The 27,053-nt window shown below is 45.2% G+C and overlaps 2 protein-coding genes across 2 annotated transcripts in view; both read right to left on the bottom strand.

Moving 5' to 3' along the window:
- slc9a5 (solute carrier family 9 member A5) overlaps positions 1 to 19,626 on the bottom strand; it is a 38,489-nt gene extending 18,863 nt beyond the window's left edge. Inside the window, exons 1-7 of the mRNA XM_038702149.1 lie at positions 19,252 to 19,626; positions 13,693 to 13,995; positions 11,145 to 11,308; positions 5,512 to 5,590; positions 5,250 to 5,427; positions 3,045 to 3,265; positions 1,411 to 1,613 (exon numbers count right to left, since the gene is read on the bottom strand). Coding sequence (XP_038558077.1) covers positions 1,411 to 1,613; positions 3,045 to 3,265; positions 5,250 to 5,427; positions 5,512 to 5,590; positions 11,145 to 11,308; positions 13,693 to 13,995; positions 19,252 to 19,612 — 1,509 coding nt within the window. The 5' untranslated portion in view covers positions 19,613 to 19,626. The remainder of the gene's footprint in view (positions 1 to 1,410; positions 1,614 to 3,044; positions 3,266 to 5,249; positions 5,428 to 5,511; positions 5,591 to 11,144; positions 11,309 to 13,692; positions 13,996 to 19,251) is intronic.
- A 3,334-nt stretch (positions 19,627 to 22,960) lies between these two features.
- Positions 22,961 to 27,053, bottom strand: part of fhod1 (formin homology 2 domain containing 1) — a gene marked incomplete at its 5' end in the record, with an annotated part of 28,030 nt that continues 23,937 nt past the window's right edge. The window contains 3 exon segments of the mRNA XM_038700772.1: positions 22,961 to 24,569; positions 25,491 to 25,667; positions 26,587 to 26,758. Of these exon segments, the coding sequence (XP_038556700.1) occupies positions 24,487 to 24,569; positions 25,491 to 25,667; positions 26,587 to 26,758 (432 nt within the window).

The following is a 27,053-nucleotide window of genomic DNA, read 5'->3' as shown; positions in this document are numbered from 1 at the left end:
TTCCTGTCTGGCTTCATAACCCTCAACAAGACACCCTGCAGTGACGCATGGCTCACCCTGGTGGTCCAGGGAAGTCTGACACTGTGGGGGCCCCCCTCAGACAAAATCAAGACAACTGTCCCCTTTAAGAGTAGCTGTACTGACTGTTCGCAGTTAGCATGGATGAACAGACAGTGGATTACTGAGACACCGAGGGAAACATGAAGTTTCTCAGGAAGTTCTGTGTTTTAAAGTATTTAAGTCCCTGCTGCAGCTGCACCTGGCATCTGGGTTTAAGGTTGCAAGTTTATTGTCATTCATCCTCATATGAAATGCCGTTTCTCACAGTCCGCGGTGCTCAAAAACAAGATCCCAATAACCAGCTTCCACCACAGTAAGTGACACTAGGCGAGACAAACGAGAGCAGATCTGTTACACTGTGAGGCGGAGATCCAGAATACAGCTGGCTTTAAACGCCGACTGCGCCCTTTGTGCAGTGATGTTCAGCCTCTTCCCTCTGGACGGAGCGTTTTTGTCCCACGGTGCAAAACAAAGTGGTACAAACCGCTTTGTTCCTGCTATAGAGAGATCTGCACACAGCAGCACTTTTTACTTTGGGTAAAAAAGTTTGGGTCTCTTTTATGTCTTGATTGTTGGAACCTTGAGTCCTCGTATCACTGTCTCACATGCTTTTCATATTTCTGTGCTTGAGTACTTAGAGGAGAAATGGATGTCATACTCTGGATGCAGAACAAATCTACCTACGGGCACAAATAAATGAAGCTAGCCTCTGTGGCCGAGTGCTGCAGGTGGAGAACCGTCTCTATAAATAATATTAATGCGATGTAGACCTGCTCTATATGTGAGGTAACTTCTGTTCGTGCAGTGAAATCTGCAGAAGAACACCGTTTTATTTAAAGTCCAGGAACAGAAGACATTTACAGGACTCAGCAGCATCTGCGGTGGTCTCTGCGATTCACAGTGGGAACGCAGAAACTGAGAGGGGGCTCAAAGAAGGAGCCACACAGAGAACCCTCTGCAGAGTCTGAATACACACTATCTCACTGCGCTGTTTCCGCGCTTCCATGTGGTGGGATCGCACAGACGTGCAGCATTAATGTGGGTTTCTTAAAGTGTCATCTAAAGAAACAGGAAGGACAGTGAATCCTTCATTACTGACCGTTAGCTCGCCGGGCTAACGCTACACACTGACCACAAGCTTATTATTTTGATAATTGTTCCTTGGAAAAATGCAACTGCTTGTCAAAAAGCAAGACATATTTTCAATGTACGATATCTTCTGTTTTTAGTTTGTTTTTTCTTTTGTTAACCTGAACATTCTGCTAATAAAGTTTTTTGAATTGAGAGGAATAACCACAGCTGAATCTTTATACGACAGCAGGTCGGTTCTGAACAGGAAGCAGTTCCTACCTGGAACATGACAGTGAAGAAGACGACCACGATCGTCGTGGCGACAAAGTAATCCTTGGCTTTGACCTGCTCGCCGTCCAGCAGCACCACCAGAGCGAACGCCACCGCCCCTCGCAGGCCGCCGTACGACATCACCACCTGGTCGATCTTGTCCAATGGGACGAGGCGGAAGCGGTTCAGAACCCAGGTCTGACCAATCACACCTGGAGCACAGAGGTTACTAAAGGTCAGGACAGTACGACTTACGGGGGGAAAACGTCCACTGCTGAGGACGCTTTAAATCTCGCTCTTCTGATGACGTGCAGACTCTGAGACATGTCAGTCTAGAAAATGAACCAATGGGCCGCTGTCGGTGCTCTGTTGGCCCATTTTTTAACAGTTACATAAATAAATAATTTACGATATACCGGCCCCATAGGTGCGTAGGGCCCCATTAGGGCCAGATTACCAGTCCAGCCCTGGTGTCACGACAACACGTCCTCATTCCTAAACAACAACAAAATAGGTCGATTGTTAAGTTTCGGTTCAGCTAGAGGCCTACCAGATTTTACCTCTGATCCAAGTCACGTGACGTTTAACGCGTGGAAAAGGGGTTGCAGTTTAGCCATGTCTGGGAAAAGATGGTTGTCTGGGTTAAAGTAAGTAAAAACACGTGAGTCACGTGACTTGAGTCAGCAACGTTATCTACTTTAGCTTCATGTGGAACTCGAACGCCCTTCTCCTGGGTTTGACCCTAACGCGGACTTTATAATATGGCGCTAAAACGTAAACTTGGGCGGTATTAAGCGCCGTAATAATCGACCTATCCGGCGTGTATCTGTTGAGGCAGGCGGTGCAATAACCCCGTCACTCCGCCTTTATCTATATACTGTTTATTTTTCATTGTTTCAACTTAGTTTCTCTCTTTAAACACAAACAACCCTGTAAATATTTATCATCTCCACCTACCTCACGTACATACCTGCTCAAAAACATATATCCCAGCATCCTTTGCACTCTTGCGCACTACACTATCGTCTTGTTTTTGTTTAGACTTGTGTGTCTGATAGTTTGTGTCTGTTCTTGCTGAGCTTGTTCGGTCTGCGTACGTACATCGAGAGCAAAGTAAGACTGAGTCAGATTCCTCGCAGGTGAACACACACCTGGCCAGCAGAAGTGATTCTGAGCTGGAAATACTGATTTGTTCTCTGGCAGCTTTCTGCACATGGACACGCTTGTCAGCAGCAGCAGGAGGAGGCGCAGCTGAGAGAGAGGAGAGGCTTAAAGGTTAAAAGGGAGTCCGATACCAGTTTGACATTTTAACCTGCGCAGTGGCGACCGGCGAGCAGCAGAGTCTTTCAGCTGTGAAGCTAAAATGTCACGAGGCTGAAGCTGAAAAGGTCGAAGCTGCTTTGTTCCTCCGGGATTCATCACGGTGACGCGTCGGCGTGCACAAAGGAGTGATGGTGAAAGTGTTTCTGCTACACGACCTCTCGTTAGGAGGTCAGGTTTACACACGATGAATTATTATTAGATGATTGATCCCTCTCTTGTATTCTCTCGTTCTCTTCTGATCAGATTTGTCGTACATTTATCTTTCTGTTTCTCTGGAAACACTTTGAACAGAGCAAAGCAGCTAAAGAGACGTGACTGACCGGCAGCCCTGAAGACAAAGATGAAGACCAGGGTGCAGGACACCAGGCCCGTGTCCCAGGCCCACTTGGACTTGTCCACCGCTGAGATCCCCAGGAAGATGAAGATGATGGTCTCGGCAATGCTGGCCAGAGTCTTCATTGTGTACTTCACCGTGGTCCGAGACTTCTGGGAAATGTTGGCCTCCACGTATTTATTTGCACCGATCCCACAGAAGGTCATACTGAGGACAGAGAGGAAGACAAAGAAAGAAAGAATCAGCCTGGGTTTATTTTTTCTTTACTTTCCTGTTATTTACCAGCTGTTCGACAGCAGGCTCCCTACAGTTATAATACAAACCCAAATCACAACAACTTAAACGCCTCAGCACCTTCCAAACACTACAACTGTCCAGTGGTCATCTGGGAACAATTCTACAGAATCCCTACGTTGTTTTCATTGGTTGATTTTGTCACATGACTGATCAGGAAATGCTCCAGTGGTTACATGCCATGCGGTCAGCGTGCAGCTCCAGCCACCTTATCCTTTACTCTGTTTGTGCCTTGGGAAAGCATTTACAGTTATTTATATTGTTGCATCAGCGTCATGTACGACATTCTGTTACTTAAACATTTAATGTGTTTACATGTGAACACCGTCGATAGTACATTAGCCACGTCTTCCTGCAGTGAGCACGCCGGCAGCTGGCGAGCTGCTATATTTACAAGTTATTTACAGCTATGAATGATGTTACAACTTTGTAGATGACATTTACATAATTTTATGTCGATTGATGAATGATGTGATTGGTGCAAAACTCCTTCATTTAAATTACGACGACAGCAAAGAGCCTTGAACTTCACTCCAGCACACACTGAGGGCAGAATAACGCTTACACTGCCAGCTTCCAAGCAGCTAACTAACAACACTCCTGTAAACACTCAAAATGCCTTTGCAACCACTTAGCAGCTACTAGGCTGTCCACTTTATAGACTTATAGACGTGTGGTTCTCCCTGTTCGGCACAGACAGACAGCTGTTTGATTGAACATCGACTGCTGCAACTAAACTTTCACATGATCAATAAAATCAATGCGCAACTCACGTTAATGATTTTCACCAGCACACGGTGCAGTGCGGTAGCGCTCAGCTAGCGTCCTCTGCTCGTTCTTCAAATGACAGCCATGTGACAGGCGGCAGTAGGTGACGGTGAAAACATGAGCGCTGCGCTCTTCAGTCTGGCAGTGAATGTACAGTGCAGGTCGCAGTGTGTCCGTTTATTAAAGTCTGTCTGTCGACTTCCAACTGCTGGATAAGTGAAGGCGGTTAGCGCTAACGTTAGCTAACATCTCCTCTTCAGCTGCCTGCTAGTTCAAGTTCATCTGTTTCCATTCATCCACACATCGAGTACACAATGAACCAACGGCCTTTCTGAAGGCCCGCGGTGCTCAATACAAGATGACAATAATCAACTTACAGGACACAAACATGTAACTACACTGTTTGTGGGTAAAGATATATTAAGGTGGAGTGAACGTGGTTTGGCGTGAGCGTTGTAAAGTGCGTAGTTCAACACGTATCTGACTCTATACTAATAACAGCAGCATCAGAAATAAAAATAGCAGCAGCAGCGGTCAGTAATAAAGTAATAATGCTATGCAATGTTAGCTGCATTTATATGAAATAACATTTAATATCTGCATTTCATTACTACCTGCTTGTTTGTACTGTTGTTAAATACTTTGCTTTAAAAGTAGTCAAACAGTGAGAAAAACACATCTTTATCCAATTTGTTGTATCGTAGCCTCATAATCGTATTGAGGTGCCTAGAAATCCCCACAGTTCAGGTGATGCATCGAGGAACTGAATCGAATCGTGAGACGAGTGAAGTTGCAAACCCGTAGTCTGTACGACCTCCTGGAATCAAACTAGCAACACCCGAGCAATGACGTCAAACACCTGTCTAACGTAAGCAACTGCCCCCAAAAAGCTTGGCCGCCTTCTAGAAATCAACTAGCAAAACCAAACGTGTGCGCCTAAAGCAACCAACTGACCAACTGTGAACCGTTTAACAGCATCACGTCCGTCACTGATGTTTTCTGGTCAGGTTGGAGATCCAGAAACTGAAGTTCGTGGCACACGTGCTGCTTAGAAAACGGATTCTTTCCGCAGCAGCATGTTATACTGGTGATAGTGGTCTTTCTGGTCGTACTGGTTGGGGAGACTCACGACAGAATGGCGGACAGGGAGAAGAGCTCGGCGGTCAGGTAGGCCAGGTAGACCAGCAGGAAGACAAAGAGCGGCTCGATGATCCGAACCTTCTTGGTGAAACGAGTGATGAAGCCCAGGATGACGGCGAACACCAGGCCCACCAGAGTGCCCCCGATGCTGACGATGAGGAAGGAGGCTGCAGAGCAAGAGGAGGGAGGAGGAAGGTGAGTGACAGAAGAGTCAGATACGCATGAGATGTTGTTCCTTTGTGTGGACTCACCGACTCCTTTAAAGTAATCTGCGGTCTGAACGTTCTCCGCTCCCACTTCCACGAAGGAGATGTAGACTTTATATAAAACCTGGAGAACAGAGAGATTAGAGGTTACAGCACAAGGAATCAGCGCTCAGCTCAGCGTGATGAACAGGAACCCGTGAGGTCGCATCTTTGACCTTGTAAAGTCAAGTTATCCTCAGCCTTCCCGGTTGCTAGGTGACTGACAATGAAAACAGACGTCACCGTCTTCCTTTTTCAAACACGGTGGACGACTTTGTGTCTTCTGTGTTTCAAAACCCCGTCAAGGAAGAAAAAAACGTGGCGGCCAAAAGTGATCTTTAAAAAGGGGCTGCGACATTTTCAAAAAACCATCAGCAGACGTCACAGCCTCAGAGAGACTTTGACGAAGTGCGAACAGCGAGCTGCCGGACACAAACAGTTCACCGTGAACAGGAAGGCAGCTGCCCATCCTCCTCCCCTCCACCAGACACAATCACCCTCCGGTCCCATCAGCTGATCCTCCTCGCTCACCTGTTGCCGCTGTCCTCATCAGCTCTGCAGATATTCATCCAGCCCTGGGCCTGAAGACTCTCCCGTCTAACCTCTCTGGACAAGTTTTCCTGCCTCCCTGGTTTTGACCCTGTGAGCTTCTTTCTTCTCCATTAAATCACTGAACTCACTTATTTAATCAGAGAGAGATTGCGCCAACAGAATTTCGTCGTATGAACGCATGCAATGACAATAAAGATCCATCTATCTGTTTTGGGCCCCTCCCCTTCTGCCTGGGCCCCTGATAGACTCTAATTATCACATTATAACGTTATGAGTTTGAATGCTGAACTATATGAGTGGGTCTTGGGCTCCTCCTACTGAAGATTCTGAGCATTAAACACTTTATTTCCTGCATTCTGGAGACATTGTCTGCTCCAATTTAGGTGGAAATGTTTTTATTTACATAATTTATCATTTATTTGTTACAATTTTTTTGGACAATGCACATTTGTTTCTTCTGTATTTAAACTGTATGTTTTCTTATTGTGCAAATAAAACTTTCACAAAGCATTTTCATTTGTTAGGTAACAATTCTTGGTTCAAACCTGTTTTTCAGAACATTTCTAACAAATGCTTTCAAAAAGTGATGGGAACAAAATCAGCCGACAGTGGTGGGGACATGTCCCCAGCGTCCCCGGCGTAAATGACACCTATGATACAGCCACCTTAAATTAATTCAATATTCTTGATATTCTTACTGGCTTCACTGTGACTACTGAATGATGATGCCAACTGTTTATGGACTGTACTTGTGTATTTTTGTTATCTTGTACAAAGATGTTCTGGCACGTTTATTTCCTTCATGTGGAGGAATCTCTGATGTGCAGCCACAGGATCTGTTAAACATGGTTTATTCCTGCGACTCCTTCCTGTTTCCAAGCTTATAGGACACTGTATGACAGCATGGAGGCATTTTTATATGGGACCCCAGGATTTTGGGAACTGAACCTTTTTGTAGGTAAAACTGTAACTGAGCAGGTCATTTACTGTAAAACGCCGGTAAGAAGCTGATGTAGAAACATGTGTCTGCCCCACTGAGCCTGGGAAGGTAACAGGACCCCCGCCTCTCTTTGGTCTTTATGGGATTGCAGGTCACACTTTCAGTTTTCCCACAGGTTTTCCATTTGTTGGCGGGATTAGCTCATATTCTGAGTGCTGCTGAGGATTAGAAACCTACTGCGTTAATCTGCTCAGAACGGTTTAATCTCAGCTTTCTCAAGCTCACCATGTTGCTGGGTAAGGTTTTTTTTCAAACATCTGTTTCTGTGGGAAAATTGCAGCATTGAAGGAGCATTCAGTCAGACTGCAGAAAGAAGACTGATCTGAGACCTGCTCTCCAGAGGACGACTCTTTATATACATTTACAATCATGTAAAGATCTCAAAAGGGAATGAGTCTGATGTTTAAGTGCTGGAGAGAAACCTTCAGTCTCCACTCAACTCTTTTGTTTAATCATCTACAGGTCAGACAGTTTGTTCACTTCAGAGCTGATTCAGTTAAACACCTAATTAACACATGAGCCGCGTTTCCACCAAAGGAACTAAACCCCCGGAACTAGGAACCTTTGGAGGAACGTTTCCACCGAAGGGACCAGGGTCTCTCTTTACCCCCCAAAAAGTTCCAGCTCGGGGGGTAGTACTTTACAAAAGTACCAGTACTTTGGGGGGGGGGCTTGCAATGAATTTCTGAATGGAGTAGAGGCTACTAGCTTTAAATCGCGCACGTCGGACGTTTTCCACCGTTTGCAAACTAATAAATCACAATCAACAGTCAGAAAAATCTATCCAAGATGGCGCTGCATACAGAAGAGCTCATGAACATCAGGGGAACAACTCCAGCGGATTTATTTCCCACTTTTCTCACATCATTAGTGGAATTATTGAGTATTTTGGTGAAGGCCTCGCTCGCTGTTGTTTCGGCGGTGAAGCGCCGTTGGAGAGGAAAAAGAGCAGAGTCGCTCGTGACGTAGATTCTGCACACCCTGGAACTTCAGCTACTTGTGAAGAAAAACAGAGACTTTTATTCATCTTCTGTTCTGTGCTTCACAGCTGTGTGAGCTGATACCGGACTCCGCGCTGCTGCTGGCAGGCTTCCAACTGTACAGAGCGACCGCGACACAGAACTCTCCGGCAAAACAAAAGGTGGAGGTGTTTTTATATTAACAATGGCTGTTGCACCGACGTGACAGTGATTCAGCAGCACTGTTCTCCTGATCTGGAATCATTAACTGTAAACCGTTTTCCTCCCCCCGTGAGTTTGCTTCATTCACTCTGCTCGGTGCACGACGCACAGCGCATGCTGGCCGACCGGATACTGTGTGTGGAGCAGACAAACCCGGACTCCCTTGTTATTGTTCTCTGTGACTTTAACAAGGGGAAATCTCAGCCATGGACTCCCCAAATACAGTTTTTTTAACGTGTCCAACCAGAGAGGGGAACACTTTGGATCACTGCTACACCACAGCTAGCAGTGCCTATCACGACGTCACACGCGCTCCACTGGGACACTCTGATCACGTGATCTTTAAACCTGCAGTGAGGACATCAAAGAAGTGGACTAGTGAAGCTGTTGAGGACCTCCAGACGTGTTTGGACTGCACTGACTGGGATGTTTTCAGGACTGCTACCAACAATCTGGATGAGTTTACAGAGGCTGTGACGTCCTACATCAGCTTCTGTGAGGACAGCTGTGTACAAACACGGACCAGGGTGAGTTATAACAATGACAAACCCTGGTTCACAGCTAAACTCAGACAGCTGAGGTTGGAAAAGGAGGAGGCATTTAGGAGTGGGGACAGGGCCGGGTGCTGCAAGAAGCTAAACGACTGTACTCAGAGAGACTAAAGGACCAGTTCTCTGCAAACAACGGCACTTCTGTCTGGAGGGGGTTCAGACAGATCACTGGCTACGAACCCAAAGTGCCCCACTCCATAAACGATTCTCGCCTGGAACCGGTTCTACTGCCGTTTTGAGTGTCAATCGGACACCGTCCCCCGTGACTCCTCCACTCAGCTTCAGCCCCAGTCCACCATCTCCTCAGAGTTGACCAGCTCCACCCCCTCCTCTCTCCATCACACAGAGGGAAGTCAACGGTCTTTTCAGGAGGCAGAAACCCTGCAAGGGGAGACTCCGTCTCCCCATCCACCCTGAAGCACCTGCTTCAAAGCCTCCACCATCATCCCTGTCCCCAAAAAACCAAGGACCACTGGACTAAACGACTTCAGACCCGTCGCCCTGACCTCCGTGGTTATGAAGTCTTTTGAGCGTCTTGTGTTGTCCCACCTAAAATCCATCACAGACCCACTCCTGGACCCCCTGCAGTTCGCCTACAGAGCCAACAGGTCTGTAGATGATGCAGTAAACATGGCCCTTCACTACATCCTCCAGCACCTGGACTCCCCAAGAATCTACGCCAGGATCCTGTTTGTGGATTTCAGCTCTGCTTTCAACAACATCATCCCGGCCCTGCTGTGGGACAAGCTCTCCCAGCTAAACGTGCCTGACTCCACCTGCAGAGACTCCCCAGTCACCACTGTGGACTCCTTCCGCTTCCTGGGCACCATCATCTCCCAGGACCTCAAGTGTGAGCTGAACATCACCTCCCTCACCAAGAAGGTGATGTACTTCCTGCGGCAGCTGAAGAAGTTCAGTCTACCAAAGACAATGATGGTGCACTTCTACACCGCCATCATTGCGTTCATCCTCACCTCCTCCATCACCATCTGGTACGCTGCTGCCACTGCCAGGGACAAGGGCAGGCTGCAGCGCATCATTCGCTCTGCGGAGAAGCTGATTGGCTGCAATCTTCCTTCTCTTCTGGACCTGTACGCCTCCAGGACTCTGAGGCGAGCAGGAAAGATTGCAGCTGACTCCTCCCACCCCGGACACAAACTGTTTGAGACTCTCCCCTCTGGAAGGAGGCTGCTTATATATTTCTACATTCATTTATGTCGACTGTATGTTTGTCTACGTGTAGCACATCATCACCAAAGCCAATTCCTCGTATGTGTAAAACACTACCTGCCAATAAAGCTCCTTCTGATTCTGATGGCCAAAACAATAAATCACAATCAACAGTCAGATAGCCACACAAGTCTCGCCGATGTCGCCTGAAATTGTTCGTCGGCATTAAATGTATTGGTCGGAAACAGCAGCCAGCGTGCAGCGGTGTGTTTACAGCGAACAGCTGATGGAGTTAAGCTAAATACTGAGTCCAGAGTTGTTGTTTTTAGTTTTCATCAGTCAGGAGGTTTTTTACACAGAGTCGGTCTCCTGTTCTCCAAAACAAGTGGAACAGCTTATTACAGCAGGTGATAAAGCTCGTTAAACATCCTGTTCCTCCGACGCTCAGGCGACACAGACGTGATGCTGCAGCTGGTCTGCAGCTCTTGTCGGCTGGAAATGTTTTAATAACCTTCCAAACTGTCACAATTTTATTTTTGTGTTTCTTTCTCTGTCCTGGCGTTATTTTATGAACTTTATGGCTTTATCCAGTTTGTTATTAAATTTGTAACAAACATTATCGTGTGTCTCTTCATTATACTCCCACACAAAAATCTGTTTTTAATGGTCAAGCTCAGTCTGTAGTTTTTCATTATATTCCAGTCAAATCCGATGTTCATTTATGAATGTGGCTCATGGATAGTGGTTACAAATAATGATGCCTGTGCATCGATTTGTACGGCGTGCAGGCCTACAGCCTACGTCAGCTGGTTAATTTGCCCAATCTTCAGTCTTTAGACCGCGGTGGAAACGCACACAACAGTGGGCTGAAAGAACCTTTTAGTTTCTTGAAAAGAGATCCGGGGACAAAAAGTCCCGGGTACTTTTGGTGGAAATGCGGCTATAATCTAATAATAATAATAATAATAATCTATAATCTAATCACAAATACTCCTAATACTACCACTAATACTGCTTTAATTACAGCTGTTACGTACTGCAGATACAGGAGTGGACCTGGTGACGGTACAAGGAGAAGGAAGAGTATAGAATAGTTTAAGGATTCAAAGTCATTATTGACCTTATCAGCCTCTCTGTTGCCATAGTAGCACCTCACATGATGAGGGGTGTGTGCGTCTCTCTCACCACTGTGACGGCGTCGTTGACCAGCGACTCTCCGAACACGATGATGAAGAGCGTGTCGTTGACGTGAACCTCCTCGAACACGGCCAGCACAGCCACCGGGTCCACGGCCGAGATCAGCGCTCCGAACAGCAGGAAGTCCATCAGGTCCGCCTGCACGCGCTCATCTGCACAAAACCACACACACACAAGGTGACACGCACACAAACCGCCGTATTCTGCTGCTGACTCTCATGAGGAGCTCTGGATTCAGGTCTGGTTTGTCTACATTTTGAGTCCAGATGTTTTTTACTTGAACGCGAGTACAGCGTGACATCGCAGCAGATATATCAGTTTCAGGAAGTTTCACTGAGGTTTATGAAGCAGGAACGAAGAGCAAAGCTAAAAGGCTAAAAGACCAAACACTCTTTTCTCAGTGGTTCCATATGTTGAAAAGTGTGACCAGAAGATTTCCCCATGTGCTGACGGCTGAAGTCAAACATAAGAAGTTATTTAGAGGAACTTTCTTCAAACTAAATGTGCACAGACACTCCAGAATGTTCTTCTCAGAATGTTTCCGTGTTTTACCCGTGTGAACATGAAGACCTGGTATAAACTGTAAAGACTCACAGTTCCTTCGGATTCTCTGTGAACAGTTCCCAGGATAATTAGAATGAAAAAATATATATTTTCACTTGCTTCAACAAAGAGATCGATTGTTAAAATTAGAGCCCAACCGATTTATCGTTTTGAAGATATTATCGGCCGATATAAGCTACTTGCAGATATATCTGCATCGGCGGTTATAACAGCCGATATTACTATTAAAGAAGAGAAACAGCGAGTCGGATCCTTCCCTCAGGTCATGAGTGTTGCATAGTTTGCCCACCAGAGGGCGCGCTGCAGCTCCTCTGTACCACAGAACAAAACATCAGCTGACCGCAGGCTACCGTAGCTCCCGGTAGTGCTCACAGTCAGTGTTCCTCAGTGAGTTGGTCTTTCGTCACGTCAATTACGTGACTTAAATATTAATAAAAACATCCCTCATCACTTTTCCTCTTCGCAGACCAGACTTGCTAACCCTCCCGTTGTTCACTGCCCTCTCCGGGCTCGGCAGCGTGTTTAATGTTTCGGTAACCTAGTGTTGGAGGCTACGCTGCTCACAGACGTGATTGTAGAAGTAGCTTGGCAGTTATAACGACCTTTTCCTCTCATTTCTCTCTAACTTATTACTTCTAAATATTCTCTAACAGCACATAACGCTGCCTGTTGCTAAATTAGCCACAAAGCTAACGCTGTGTTTAACTGTGGAGGAGGGCGACACTAATGAGCGAGTAAAATGTAGTTTCTCTAGTTGGTGTGTCAGAAATGATTAAACCAGAGGGGACTTGTGAATAAACGTGAGATGAACAAGTATCACAGGTCGTTGTTGTAGACAGTCATGTAGTACTAGATTAAATCAAGTGCAGGTGATAAACTGGATGTAGTGGTCATCGTGGCAGATTGCATGACAAAAAAAATAATAATAATATGTATAATTATTTGCCTGTATATGACAGCCCTGTTCATCATTATTATGACAGCAATGACATGAGAGATGATATATAGTATTATTTTTAGTAGTAGTACTATATTGGCATTTTTTCATAGTTTCTGTTTCGCTGGCCCTCACAATACATACACTATTTAATTTAATGTTCAGTAATAGTAGTACTCTGTAATTTATAATGAATCAGATATTTTAAAAATGTTTTCTGTGGTTTTATACATTTGACTCTTATTTATCAAAACTTTAATATATTTGTTGTACTTTTGTTCAAAGTACTATTTCTAACAATAACAAAGTTTATTTTTAAACTGCATTATGTCATGGTATTTTGGTGAGGTCTCAACATAAAAACATTTTAGGGATAATTTGTTTATTTTATGCGTTTCTTAAAATAAAGGGGAAAAAGAATATCGGCCGATATATCGGCTATCGGATTTTAAGATCCTCATATCGAAATCGGTATCGGATTCAAAAATCCCTTATCGGTCAGGCTCTTGTTATAATATTGATTTTAAATCTGCTTCAAAGCCCAATTTACACTTCTTCATCAAGTCTACGCACGCAGCCACGCCCTCGTGTGTGTTTATAGCTGTGTGTCGCTCTGCAGCTTCATCACCACCAAAACACTAGTTGGCAGGGGGGTTTCTATGTTACTTCCTGTTTAGCGCTTTTAATGGGAGTAAAATGAAAATTATGCAGCTCCTAAAGACTTTCTTTTTTCGAACGAATGGATCAAACTCTGACAGTGAAACGAGTCGTGTCGGGGGAGTCATGATGCTCACCGTTGAAGTCCGTTTAGACGAAACATCTCGTTCAACCCGGAAACGTAGCAAACATTTTGAGATTGAACTTAATTTTGGGGAAGGTGCGCGTCAGGCTGCGTGTAGATTTGACGCAGAAGTATAAATTGGCCTTAAGGAAGAGAAAATATGGAAAATCCAACATGTGGCTGTGGTGAGACGGCCTATCAGCATGCTGAACATGTTCACAGACCGCACGCTCTCAGTGTGACCTCAGACTGACCTATGACCCCCAGCAGTTTGGCGGCGTACAGGCAGAAGCCGGTGCAGAAGGCGTTCCACAGCGTTCCCACCACGGCGTAGGTCAGGATGGCTCCCAGGTTGTCGAAGAAGAGGCGGGCCGGCATGAAGTACCCGGCGTCGCCCACGATGGTCGGCAGCAGGAAGAGGAAGAAGAGGGCGGGCTCAAGCTGGTACAGCTGCTTCTTATTGGCTATGAGGACGATCCCGCCCAGGACCAGACCCAGCAGGATCAGCATGCAGCTCTCCGGGACCACAGTGGTGAACCGCTGAGAGAAGTGGAACACTGCAGAACGAGGAGCCGCAGTTAGATACTCAGACAGCAGCAGAGAGAGAAACAGACGTCTCACAGATCCACAACATCAGATCTGTGTGTGTGTGTACTTCATACATAGAGAGGACTGCAACAAGATTTTAACCTACAGAGTGAGGACATTTCTGGAAAGTGAGGACATTTTGGCCGGTCCTCATCAACTTCAAAGGGCTGTTTGAGGGTTAAGACTTTATTTTAAGGGTTAGGGTAGAAATAGGTTTAGGTCAGGGTCCATGAAACACATTATGTGAATGACGGTCCTCACAACTGTAGAAGTACAAGGATGTGTGTGAGTCTGCTGTGAGTCGTGACGAGACACACACACACCAGGGACAAACATTAGCGACGCTCCTCATAAATCAAAACCATCAAAGCCTGACGTGAACACATGAATCTCTGTCAGAGCTGCACAGGTAAACGATACTCTCATCATCACTTATCCAATAGATTATTTAGTTTTTAATCAGTTACTCATTTATGTGTAAAGTTGCATCATCTCTCAGAAACACTGAACCTCCCAGCAGCTGCAGCGTTTATGACCCTACTAGGAATTCCTATTTCCTGACTCAGAATTGAACGCAGCATGACCCCGATGATGACTTCCTGCATGAACGCCAGATAAAGAACAGAGAACTTTCGACTGTTTCTGTGCATTGATTGCAGACAGATCAATCTACACACACACACACACACACACAGGTTGGAGTAAACAGGAAGAAACACAGCTGAGCCTCCCACACACCAGCCGGATGGCGAGGACAGAAATACCGAGAAAATTCAGCTGCTCCACATGAAGCTCAGACACCAACAGAGAGTTAAACCATAACTGATAATTTTCTCTCCGTTTCTCATGTTCAGACTCAATCCAGCAGTGAACGTCTCTCCTGATGAGTCCTGAGAGTCTCTCAGCCTGACGCCTCCTCTTCCTCAAGTTCCTTCATCACCCTGAACTCTCACACTGTAGTTTATTCTGTCCCGTCCTGCCGCCCCAAACACTCACCACGGCACCACATGTGGAGCTGAAGTTACTGATCAGATACGGACTCAAAGAGCTGGATCAGGTCTTGGTCGCAAGGGGGGCTACTACACTAGACCCAAACATTTTACTAGGAGAGCTAACATAGCATGGAGGGAGCTAAAAACAAAAGGGCTCAAACGAATTGTTCTTGGGCGTTTTTCCCGATTCGGTTTTGAGACAACGAACCATACACGGACTGCGGTATTTCACGCTAGCTACGCCAACAGGTCCTACATGCAACATCTGCTCAACAATCAAGCAGCTGCAGAAGCAAAGATAGGAAGCGGTGTTTAAGTGAAGCCTGATGTTTCCTTACACACTGGTATCAGATCGGTACATCGGACGATACCCAAAGGCCAGGTATTGGTATGTGGACTGAAAAAGTTATATCGGTGTATCCATAGTTTTTATACATGACACTATAACTCTGTGAGGAGTTTTTAAAGATTCCCATCTTCAGGAGGAACCAATGGGCTCGCAGCTGAGAGCCACAGACAGGATGTGAGACATTTAGAACACTTTAAAGGGAGAAAGTAAAGAAGAGTAAACGGGGGAGATGAGGTGAAATGAAGGAAGTAATGTGGGAAGGGATGGAAGTAAACAAGGGGAAGAGTGTGGAGGAATTTTCCTTCTTCAGAGGTAACATGACACAGGCTCTCTCCAGGTCGCATTAGGGTCGCTTGCAGAGCTAAAGTAAGCCAAAGGTCACAGCCTGTGGAGCTCTTAAAACTGCGTCTGGTTGGCTGGCTGACTGATGCAGCGGCCTCGATAAGGTTGAACGCCGTGGTACATCTCCACGGCAGTCCAAGGTCAAGATTAGCTTTGTTTAGTTTCAGACAGACAGACTGACTCCCCTTCAGCAAGCATGACATGTGACCTGCTAACTCCAACGTGAGGTAAAGCATCAGAGTCCAACATCCAGTAAGATGGTTACACATTTAGGCCTGTAGACACTCGGGTTGGGGATCAAGAACAGGTTCCAAGTCTCCAAGACCCGTGGACTGGATCAGACCCGTGCGTTTGGATTCTGCTTCTCGGTTCCTGACTTCCTGCATATCTCAGCTTCTGACTGAACTGCAGTGAGCATTTTTCAGTCCATCAAAGTGTCTCTTATCTGCCAGCAGCTGCTACGCCAACCTAACGTCACCTCATGTGTTACGTCAACAAAGCGTGAAGAAGAGAGTCCTTCTGGTTCCAGGGAGGAGGAAGAGGAGCGAGGAGGAAGAGGATCTGTGATGAAGGGGTTGGAACCAGAAGCAGATTCCATAAGAACCAGATTGAATGAGTAGAATCAGAATCGATAACATTGAAACGATACCCAACCCTAGTCGAAAATGACCTGGGATACATCCTGGACTCCAGTAAAGGGGGCACATATTGTGGACCTGGAGGACTTCATTCAGACTGGACTGCTGCTGCCAGTCTCCTCCGGCGGAGCTTCAATAAACATAGACGGAAGGAAAGAAACAAGGCAAAGTGGTGGAGAGGAAAAAAGGATGGAACAAAGAGAAGACCGACGAGGGGAAGAAAAATAGAGAGTAAGTCTTCGTCCTCATCAAAGAAGCTGTAAAAAGGCGCCGTGAACGCGCTGCTCAGCAGGAAACAGCAGGCAGATTCGGTCAGAGAGCAGCTGGGGGACATGGTGGAGCATTTAGCCGCTAAAGAAACAGATATCCTCTCTTTACAATCTTCAGAACTCCCCACAGATTAAAAGTTTCATATTTAAAAAGGTTCAGTCATTTCCTAAAACAGATTCTCACTGTAATTTCTATCAGACAGGAGGTCATGATGCATCTGCTGGGGACTATTTTCAGCGGCGGATGAAGTCCAAAGTGTGTTTTAATAGTTTGTGGAGACAAACTGAAGGAGAACTTTTTTCTGGTTCTGGTGTTTTCATCAGCAGAGCTATAGTTCTGCTTTAAATCCTGCCTGCGAATGATAGTTGTCATTTAATGGATCCAGATTAGTGCAGAACGGACAGACACGTCTGTGTTTAACTCTCACATGATGAGAGACGACCGGATCCAGATTCAGCTGCACAGACAGAGCCTCAGTGTGTGAACCACAGGACCACATTAACACGCAGCACGTACAGCACGGCATTGTCCTGCAGCAGGGAACATGACTGTGTGCGCGTCTGCAGAGCCATGACGGGCGGAGGGAGGGGGAGTCCTGCTGGTCTGTTTCTGCTCTAAAACATCCTCTAACACAGAAGCTTTAAAGCAGCAGACTGATGTTTCTCACTCACATAAACTTCAGCTCCCTCCGGGTCAGCCTCCACCGACTTCGCCTCCATATGAAAACCATGCAGAGTGATCATCTGTACAGCTGCCCAATAAACCACTTGTAACGAGCTGTACGAGGCGAAAGGAGTAGGATTTAGTCGGCCGCCGAGACTGATGTGACTGTAATCAACATTAAAGTTACAGACGGTCTTGTGACGTAAGAGACGGCACTCTGTGTTTGAAACGAGACACGGGAGGCCGGTGCTGTGTGGCCCCAGTGAAATATTCTGCTGTTCAGACGAGCTAAAACTGGAACCTCTGTTTGGTTTGATAAGTTTGCTAACTTTGTCTCAAGATTTATTCAGATTGGGCCGTATTCACTAATATCTTCCCACATTTTTTCTTTAACTTGTTCTTAAGAAAGTTCCTAATAAAGTCTACGTCTGATTCATGACGAGTTCTTAAACTGCAGAACTGTTCGTATCGGTGTTCTTACGATGAATCCCACTGTCTTCGTAAATTGAAAGCGTGTGCACGTTTTTCCAATTTAGCATTAATGCCTGTTAATCCCCGTGAAAGGGCACGAGACGCCAGGCCGTGTGCACAAGTAAAGCAAAGACAGTGGAGTTATTTACGAAGAAGTAAGCAACAAACCAGCCGTCATATTAATGGCGTCAGCACAGGACATAAAACAGCAAACAAAACCATGCGTGGATTTAAATTACTCTACACTATCTATTGTAAGCTATAAATAACCCTTTTTCAGCTCCTTGTGCTCCAATGACTCAACTTAAAACAAAATAAATCACAGCTAATTTCTGTATAAAGCCTGTTTTTACTAACGAGCACTTAACTGACCAGGAACTGGACTGAAACGCTGTCGTCCAGTTACAGATTATTTTGTGTAAAATAATAACTTAAAAACTTATAAATGAAGAGAAATGTTTTAATTTAAATAAGAACGGAAGAAAACAGAGTAATTACTTTTTTTGCACAAACATGTCAGCTGTCTGTTGTGCGTAAGAAATAATCCCAAATAAGCAAACGTTTTTTTAATGCCAGAACCTTCCTGAAAACTGCGTCAGTAGGTTTTAAGAAAGAACTTGATTGGTGAATGGGGCCCCATGTTTTGATGGAAGACTGGACTGTGAAAGTTTCTCTGGTGTTTGATGGTGTAAACGCACTCCGGGCTCCGCCGGGCTCGTACGACTGTCTGGCGTCCTGTCAGATGGACAAAGTTACATGCACGACACAATAACAACAACACCACTCCATCCTAACTGTAAAGGACTCAACATGCTTCACTATTTTACACTGACAGGAAATCGTCCTGCGTTCTGGAACAATAAACGTGTCTCACAGTTAGTGTGTTGAGGAAAGTGAACTCTGGGACGCCATATGAAACTAAAACTACTTTGACTTCTCTGACTGGTTTAAAGGTAAAAACAAGCAGCTGCATTATTATAAATTATTATTATTAGATGCATTTGTTGTCGATCCCCCAACAGAGGCTTGGAGTTTAATTTATTTTAACTAAATGCAGTTTAACTTGCACTGTAGTTGCTTAATATCTCAATCACACCTTCATAAGAATTAGAGACATCTTTAGCTGTAGGATTTCTGCCCCTCATCGTCTCCTGCACCTGTGATCCACTGTGAGCGGTACAGGAGGTCCAGGATGGTTCTGGTTCCAGTAAATCCTCTTTGATGGTTTGCAGCTGTTCCCAGTTACAACATGAATATTATAATATTTATTTTGCAGGCTTTGTTTCTACTGAGGTTTCTCTGGCTCCACTTCCAGTATCAGAAACCAGTAGCTCATCTGTCTCCAGTCTGACGTCCTTACTGGACTTGTTAAGATTCACTGATTAATAAAACACAGTGAGAGAGATCACTCTGGCTCAGATCAAACTGTTTCCAGTAATTAGACCAGTAAAGACCCAGTACTGGTCCAGTAGTAGCCACACACGCACACAGAGGACTTACGGATCTTGGCCACGCTGGCCACCAGGAGCCAGATGGCGATGATGTACGGAGTCTGGACGTAGCTCCACTCCCACTGGACCACCCGGTACCCGCCGCCGTGATGATGATGATGTTGACCCCCCTCTTCCTCCTCTCCCGGGCGGGTCGGTTCCTCCGCGGCGGACCGGGCCAAGGCTACACCGGGCGCACCGTATTCCGCCCGGGGCTGCGGGAGGAGGAGGAGCGGCGGGGCGGAGGGAGAGGCGGGGACCGGCGGAGAGAAGCCGAGCCCCGGCCCCCGGAGCGGCGGAGCGCCCGACCCGGGCAGGTCCGCGGCGGCGACCGGCAGCAGCAGCAGCAGCATCAGACCGAGCGGCAGCATCTTCCCCCGGAGCTCAGCGGGAGGACATCCTCCTAACCTTTATATACGCACCGAGACACGGAGAGGACGCGGAGCAGCGGAGGGAGGCCGGCAGCCGGTCCACAACATCCACACACACACACACACACACACACACACGGAGGAGGGACACCGGAGCGGGACATGTGACCCGCTCAGTCCCGCGTTAAAGAGACGGAGACACTGCAGGTGAAGAAACACTGATGAAGCGCTGCTGTGATGTACTGCAGTGAACCTCAGTGACACTACAGGATACTACAGTACACTGCATCAACAGCAGATTATACTACAGCAGCCTATATATACACACACTACAATATACTTACCCTGCAGTAACTGTACAGTAGTAGTACACCAGGGGCGTCAGGAGTCCGCACCAGGCCCCGGTGCCAGATTTTAAAAGCCTCCCATTACACCCAGAGTAACATATGGACCTCATTCACACCTGGTATTAAAATGGTATTAAAATGTAATACCAGGTGTGAATGGGGTCATGATGTCAGCAGTGAAGGAAAGAGGTGAAAGCAGCTTTAAAACTGTCAGGCCTGCTCAGCTAACAGCTACAATATGAGAACAGAGCTTAAAAGATGAGTCATAACAGTTATTGACAAAATGTCTGCCCATAGGCTATATAGGTGTGTGAATTGATTATTAGTCCAATAAATTATAAATACTTCTACTTACATTGTGGCCCATAGGTGTCCACATGTCACAGCTTGTACTCGCTACTATCCCCTCAATCTTTCTTTTTAAGGAAACTGAATGTGGAAGCTTTGCTTTTTCTTGCTTGGTAGATTCTCTGGGTTTTCACTTCCGAAACCCACTTTTGTGCTTGTACTCCAAATCACTTGTTTTACAGTTGGTGTACTTTGCTAGCAAACTCATCATCCTCTTCTCTGTTTGGCATTTACTACACAGTAGTGTCCACAACAATGCCCAAAAGCAGAATTTTACGTGGAAACACATTGCACAATTTTAAGAGAAAAACTCACCCATGAATCCTTATTTAAAGTTAGTTTAGATGTTACTGCACTACAATGCAGCAATACTACAGAATACTACAGGAAAAATTAACAGTGCAGTACACTACAACAGAAGATTAACACTTCAGTCAACACTACTATTAACGCTACAGTGACACTAAAATTAACACTAAAGTGACCCTACTATTAATACTGTCACACTACAATAACGCTACGCAGTGACACTACAATAACGCTACACAGTGACACTACAATAACGCTACGCAGTGACACTAAAATTAACACTAAAGTGACCCTACTATTAATACTGTCACACTACAATAACGCTACACAGTGACACTACAATAACGCTACACAGTGACACTACAATAACGCTACGCAGTGACACTAAAATTAACACTAAAGTGACCCTACTATTAATACTGTCACACTACAATAACGCTACAGTGACACTACAATAACGCTACGCAGTGACACTACAATAACGCTACGCAGTGACACTAAAATTAACACTAAAGTGACCCTACTATTAATACTGTCACACTACAATAACGCTACACAGTGACACTAAAATTAACACTAAAGTGACCCTACTATTAATACTGTCACACTACAATAACGCTACACAGTGACACTAAAATTAACACTAAAGTGACCCTACTATTAATACTGTCACACTACAATAACGCTACGCAGTGACACTAAAATTAACACTAAAGTGACCCTACTATTAATACTGTCACACTACAATAACGCTACACAGTGACACTACAATAACGCTACGCAGTGACACTAAAATTAACACTAAAGTGACCCTACTATTAATACTGTCACACTACAATAACGCTACACAGTGACACTAAAGTGACCCTATTATTAATACTGTCACACTACAATAACGCTACGCAGTGACACTACAATAACGCTACAGTGACACTACAATAACGCTACACAGTGACACTAAAATTAACACTAAAGTGACCCTATTATTAATACTGTCACACTACAATAACGCTACAGTGACACTAAAATTAACACTAAAGTGACCCTATTATTAATACTGTCACACTACAATAACGCTACGCAGTGACACTACAATAACGCTACAGTGACACTACAATAACGCTACACAGTGACACTAAAATTAACACTAAAGTGACCCTACTATTAATACTGTCACACTACAATAACGCTACACAGTGACACTACAATAATGCTACACAGTGACACTAAAATTAACACTAAAGTGACCCTACTATTAATACTGTCACACTACAATAACGCTACAGTGACACTACAATAACGCTACAGTGACACTACAATAACGCTACGCAGTGACACTAAAATTAACACTAAAGTGACACTACAATAACGCTACACAGTGACACTACAATAACGCTACACAGTGACACTACAATAACGCTACACAGTGACACTACAATAACGCTACACAGTGACACTACAATAACGCTACGCAGTGACACTAAAATTAACACTAAAGTGACCCTATTATTAATACTGTCACACTACAATAACGCTACAGTGACACTACAATAACGCTACGCAGTGACACTAAAATTAACACTAAAGTGACCCTATTATTAATACTGTCACACTACAATAACGCTACGCAGTGACACTACAATAACGCTACGCAGTGACACTACAATAACGCTACAGTGACACTACAATAACGCTACACAGTGACAGTACAATAACGCTACGCAGTGACACTACAATAAAAAAGTGACACTACAATAACGCTACAGTGACACTACAATAACGCTACAGTGACACTACAGTGACATGACAGTTCAGGCCTCTGCTTATCCTTCTTCCATGTAGACGTTGGCCATAATAGGAGATAGTGATCTCCACCTATTTGGTGCAGCACAGAGAGGCCTGAAGCTTCAGAAGAGACCCTCTGGACTGGTACCTTAGACTGCTGAAGCCTCTTTATTAACTTCAGATTACTGGATAGAGTTTTGGATACAAGAACATGAACAGAAGGAACAAGTACAGCACATTAATCCCGTTTCCTGACAGTTTTCTACTGTCCTGTTTAACTAGATCTTTTTTATAAATAATACACACAATCTGTTTATGATACAGCTTGATACCATATGTTTTCATTGAGGTAGTCATTCTTCATTTGGTGACATTATGTCACTTTATATTTGACTTCTGTAAATGAATTAATTTGTCTAGCTCAACATTTTGTCAATGTATTCTTTTGGGTCATAGCTTTGCGATTTTATAATGGTGTATGTCACAGAAAGAAAGACTGATTCAGTTATGACACACTGAAGTCATTATTCCACAAAAATATATAAACATAAAACTCAAATCATTTTTAAATCCTTTCGTTCTTTATTAAAAATCATTATTAATCATACCTGGAACACATTCAATCTTCCATAAAGTCTTTCTATAAAATGTTCATGAGTCTCAGACGGTCTGTGCCTGAATGAACACGACAACAGAATGAACACGACTGACCCCAAAAACACCACAAAGTGCAAAAATAACACAGCTGTACAGAAGCGATAACTCTCCATCCTGTGAATCAACGAGATAAGAAAACACCAGAGTGACAGGTTTTTGTGACGTGTGATTTTGTTTAGTTGAAGCCTGGTGATAAGAAACATTCACGCTTAACTTTTCAAGGACTTTCAAGGAGCTTTCTGTGCAGGCTGGAGTGATAATAGAGCAGGTTTGTTTAGAAAACACATTTTTAAGCTGTTCAGCAGCGGTGACGTCGCCACAGACACCAGATTTCAAAAAGCCGGTATGCCGCGAGTACAGAGGTTTACGTGGCGAGGAAAGCGTTAATTATTTAAATGTAGAGCTCTTGCACTCCAGCTCTAAAAACGTGCCAAATTAGTTTGATTCATTTTTACAGGATGTGATGGATTTTCACATTTTAAATCTCCTGCTTTAACATTCAAAAATTATTACTGTAAGAACAAACTGTAAAGACTTTATCTACTACTTTATTTTGTTTTCCAGGATGGCAAATGCTTGATGCTCGGGTTAAATGTGCATTTCAAACTGCTCCCATGTTAGTTAACTTTATTTCTTCAGTGTTGTGTGTTCAGATTTCTAACAATGCGTGAATTTGTAAAGTGGTAAATGTGTAAAGGAAAGATCCACAGGTGCTCTGCAGGTGAGGAAAACACAAGCACAAAGATATAAAAAGGAAGAAAACACCTCGACTTTCACACTGCGAATAAATAGAAACCGAGCAAGTGACGGCTCTCACTGTGACGGGCGTGGTCAGAGGTGTTGCACAGAGGTCAACAAAGACCAGATTAAAGTTCTCAGTTACACTTTGCCATCCAATCAAAAGCTCCAGACGACTAAACGGACCTTGTGGTGAGAACGTCTTAGAGGTGAAGACGTCTCTTTAGCTGAGTTGCAGTGTAAAGAGGTCGCCGCTGCAACCATCAGTGTGAAGGGGAAAGGTTATAAAAACACGGAGGCAGTTTGAAAGCACGTTATCTTGGCTCACGTTCTGCTCAACTGTTCATATGAAACATCTGCTCTTTGTCAACACGTTAATATTAACTCATTATTATTCAACTATCCTGATGTGTTGTCACTCCGCTTTCTGCATTCTGATTTTTTGCATCAAATTTATAAACATTCATGGATGTTCAAGAACCAAAACCACAAACCACAAACTAGAGTCCGGTCTAATGTGCCAACGTTTCTTCCTGTTTGTAACCGAGCAGTTGAGAGAAAGGTCCTCGAGCAGGTCGATGATTCTCCTCCTGCAGGAGACCAATCGCCTGCTCCTCGTGACGTCCAGTGGTGTCTCTCAGCTGCTCTGGGTTCAGTCTCTTTAATCAATAGTGTTCACTGACAAATGGATCAGACGTTGTCTCCTGTTTTGCTGTTGAGTCCCAGAGCCTGAACCACGTCCACAGTGAGGCCGCTCTTCAGAGTCCTCCTCACTGCAACACACAAAAACACCCATTAGTGAGCATTCAGGCGCCACACCAGCAGCAGCTACAGGACGCTGAGGTCAGAGCGTCCCCAGCGACGGGACGTCAGCTGTGATCAAGGACGCCTCTCTGTGTTAAAGCAGTGGGGACATCAGGGTTAGGGGTCTAACGGTACACTGATGCACGATATTCAGTTCATGAGAACCACGAGCAGATATTTATACTGAAGGAATATTAAATACTGATATATATGACGGGGGATCGGAGGATGGTGGAACACTAAATTCAGACAGTTTCAACAATATAAAAATATAACAGAATAGAACAGTAATCAGCTGTTTGTCTTTATATATTTGTGGTTTTTTTTGGATAAAGCACATATTTCTTTTATATTTAAACTGCATGTTTTCTTATTGTGCAAATAAACCTTTCACGACAGCATTTTCATTTGTTACATTTCTTGGTGCAAACTGTTTTTCAGAACATTTTTGACAAAAGCTTTCAGGACGTGGTGGGGACATGCGTCCCCGGTGTAAACACTTTGCCCGTGATGATGATCTGCTGGGAGAGGATTTACTGAGGAAGAGGAAACAGAGACATGAAGCTGCACAGATACGGAGCTGTTTTGGACACAGAGCTGCTTGTTGTGTCTCAACACAGCGAACCAGATTAAACCCGCCGAGGTCTGCGTCCTCTGCAGAACAAAACAAATCCAACAACAGGTTGGACCCGATCTGTTTCCTTTTTGTGCACCTTTCCTTAAAAAAAGGGCACAAAAAGTTCTGACCCAACATCTCCTTAAAGGATCAGTCCAACATTAAGTAGATCCTCTTCTTCTGTCCTCCCCTCAGTCAAACCTGATCCCTCCACCAGAATCTGGAGTAAAAACTGAGTGTAGTAACTGAAAGGTTCATCAGGCCGTGCACTCACGTGACTTCCTGTTCAGTCGGGACCGTTTTCGGGTCTTGGGGCTGGACGGTTTCTCTGATGGATTCCGGGTAACAGACTTGACCAGTCGGTCCATGATCTCATCTGTGGCGTCGTCCTGGGAGCTGACCCCGTCTTCTCTGGCCACAGACATCGGAGACGGACTCACCCTCCCGAAACCTGAGGACCAGAATCAGAATCAGTTCCAGAATATCAACCAGAACTGGGCTAACACACAGAGGAGCTCCTGACATTTTAGTTTCTGCAGACGCACGCCTGTGTGAGGCGTTTACCACCTGAACTGTCGCCCTCGGCTCAACACGACACTACAGAACCAAATATCAACTCAGTGTTGCGTTCAGGTGCAGAAACCTTTCATTCATCCCCCATTAACGCTTTCTGATTGGCTGATGGGACCGAACAGGCACCTGCTTCAGGTCCTGGCGGGACATGAAGTCCAGTCTGAGGACTAGATGAGGGAGTCCGAAGGTTTAACAGACACAAAACACAGCACAGAGGTTTTTGTTACCACGAGACGGCACTTTACAGCTCGCGGCCTCTGGTCGTCACGACGATGGCATGTAGAAATACTCATTACACAGTGACCTGCCAGGAATGTGAGCTCGCACGTATTTTATGCTCAGAACCAGAGTCTGTCTGCAGCGCACAGGTTCAGCACAGACCTGACCGACAACACGCTTCAGTTTTAATCAGTGCAGCTCATCAAACCCCGGTGTTGACGCTTAAAGCCTCTTGGTCACCAGGACTGAACCCGAACTCCACTGTGAAAGATTTGTGTGCAGGTTTCCTGGTGGCCTGAGGGTTTAAGGCGCCGACAATGAGCCTCAACACCCCCAGTGATATTGAAAAATAAACTGTGGTGTTTGTGGGGTGAAAAAGGGACAGTTTCCTGCTGGTCTCATTTATCTGACAGCTGTTGGCGACGTCCGTCTGTGCCGATGACTCCGGTCGCTCACCGTGGGGAAACGATAACAAACTCGCAAATATGGTCAACCAAGATGGCGACGGCCAAACTGTGGCGCAAAGGACGTGAACATAGTGAGCTGGTGTGAATCATGGTGAAGCGAGCGGGTCTTACTGCGGACGGCTCTGGAGCGCCTCAGGCTCCTGGGGTCGGCGCTCAGGCTGTCGCTGCTGATCAGCAGGTTCTTCATGTTCTCATGCTCCCCGTGACCCGGCTCCGCCTCCGCCGCCATGGAGACGGGGGAGATGCTGTCCTGATGATCCACCGCCCCTGAAAACTTCTCCGTCTGAGAGAAGAAGGAGGAAAGGAGGAGACGTGAAGAGTTCATTTCTGTGCGCTGCCTTATTTCTACATTTAACTGCTTTAAATTCTGCTCACAGTTTATATAACAAAGTGTGCACCCTGTTGCATTTTGGGTATCTGGGGGCGGGGCTGGGAAACACGTTGAACTGTTCTACATCCCAAATATCCTTAATAAAGCGTAAAATGTACAACAGCTCAGAAAACTAAAGACAAAGACCACTTTGCTTCTCAATGAATCTATTAACGTGAGCACATGTTCATTACTGTGTCATGCTGTA

Source organism: Micropterus salmoides, unplaced genomic scaffold (genome assembly GCF_014851395.1).
Source record: "Micropterus salmoides isolate LMB-PRFRI ecotype aquatic unplaced genomic scaffold, ASM1485139v1 Ms_hic_scaffold_6, whole genome shotgun sequence".
Taxonomy (NCBI): Eukaryota; Metazoa; Chordata; class Actinopteri; order Centrarchiformes; family Centrarchidae; genus Micropterus; species Micropterus salmoides.
This window is presented reverse-complemented; position numbering and strand designations above follow the sequence as displayed.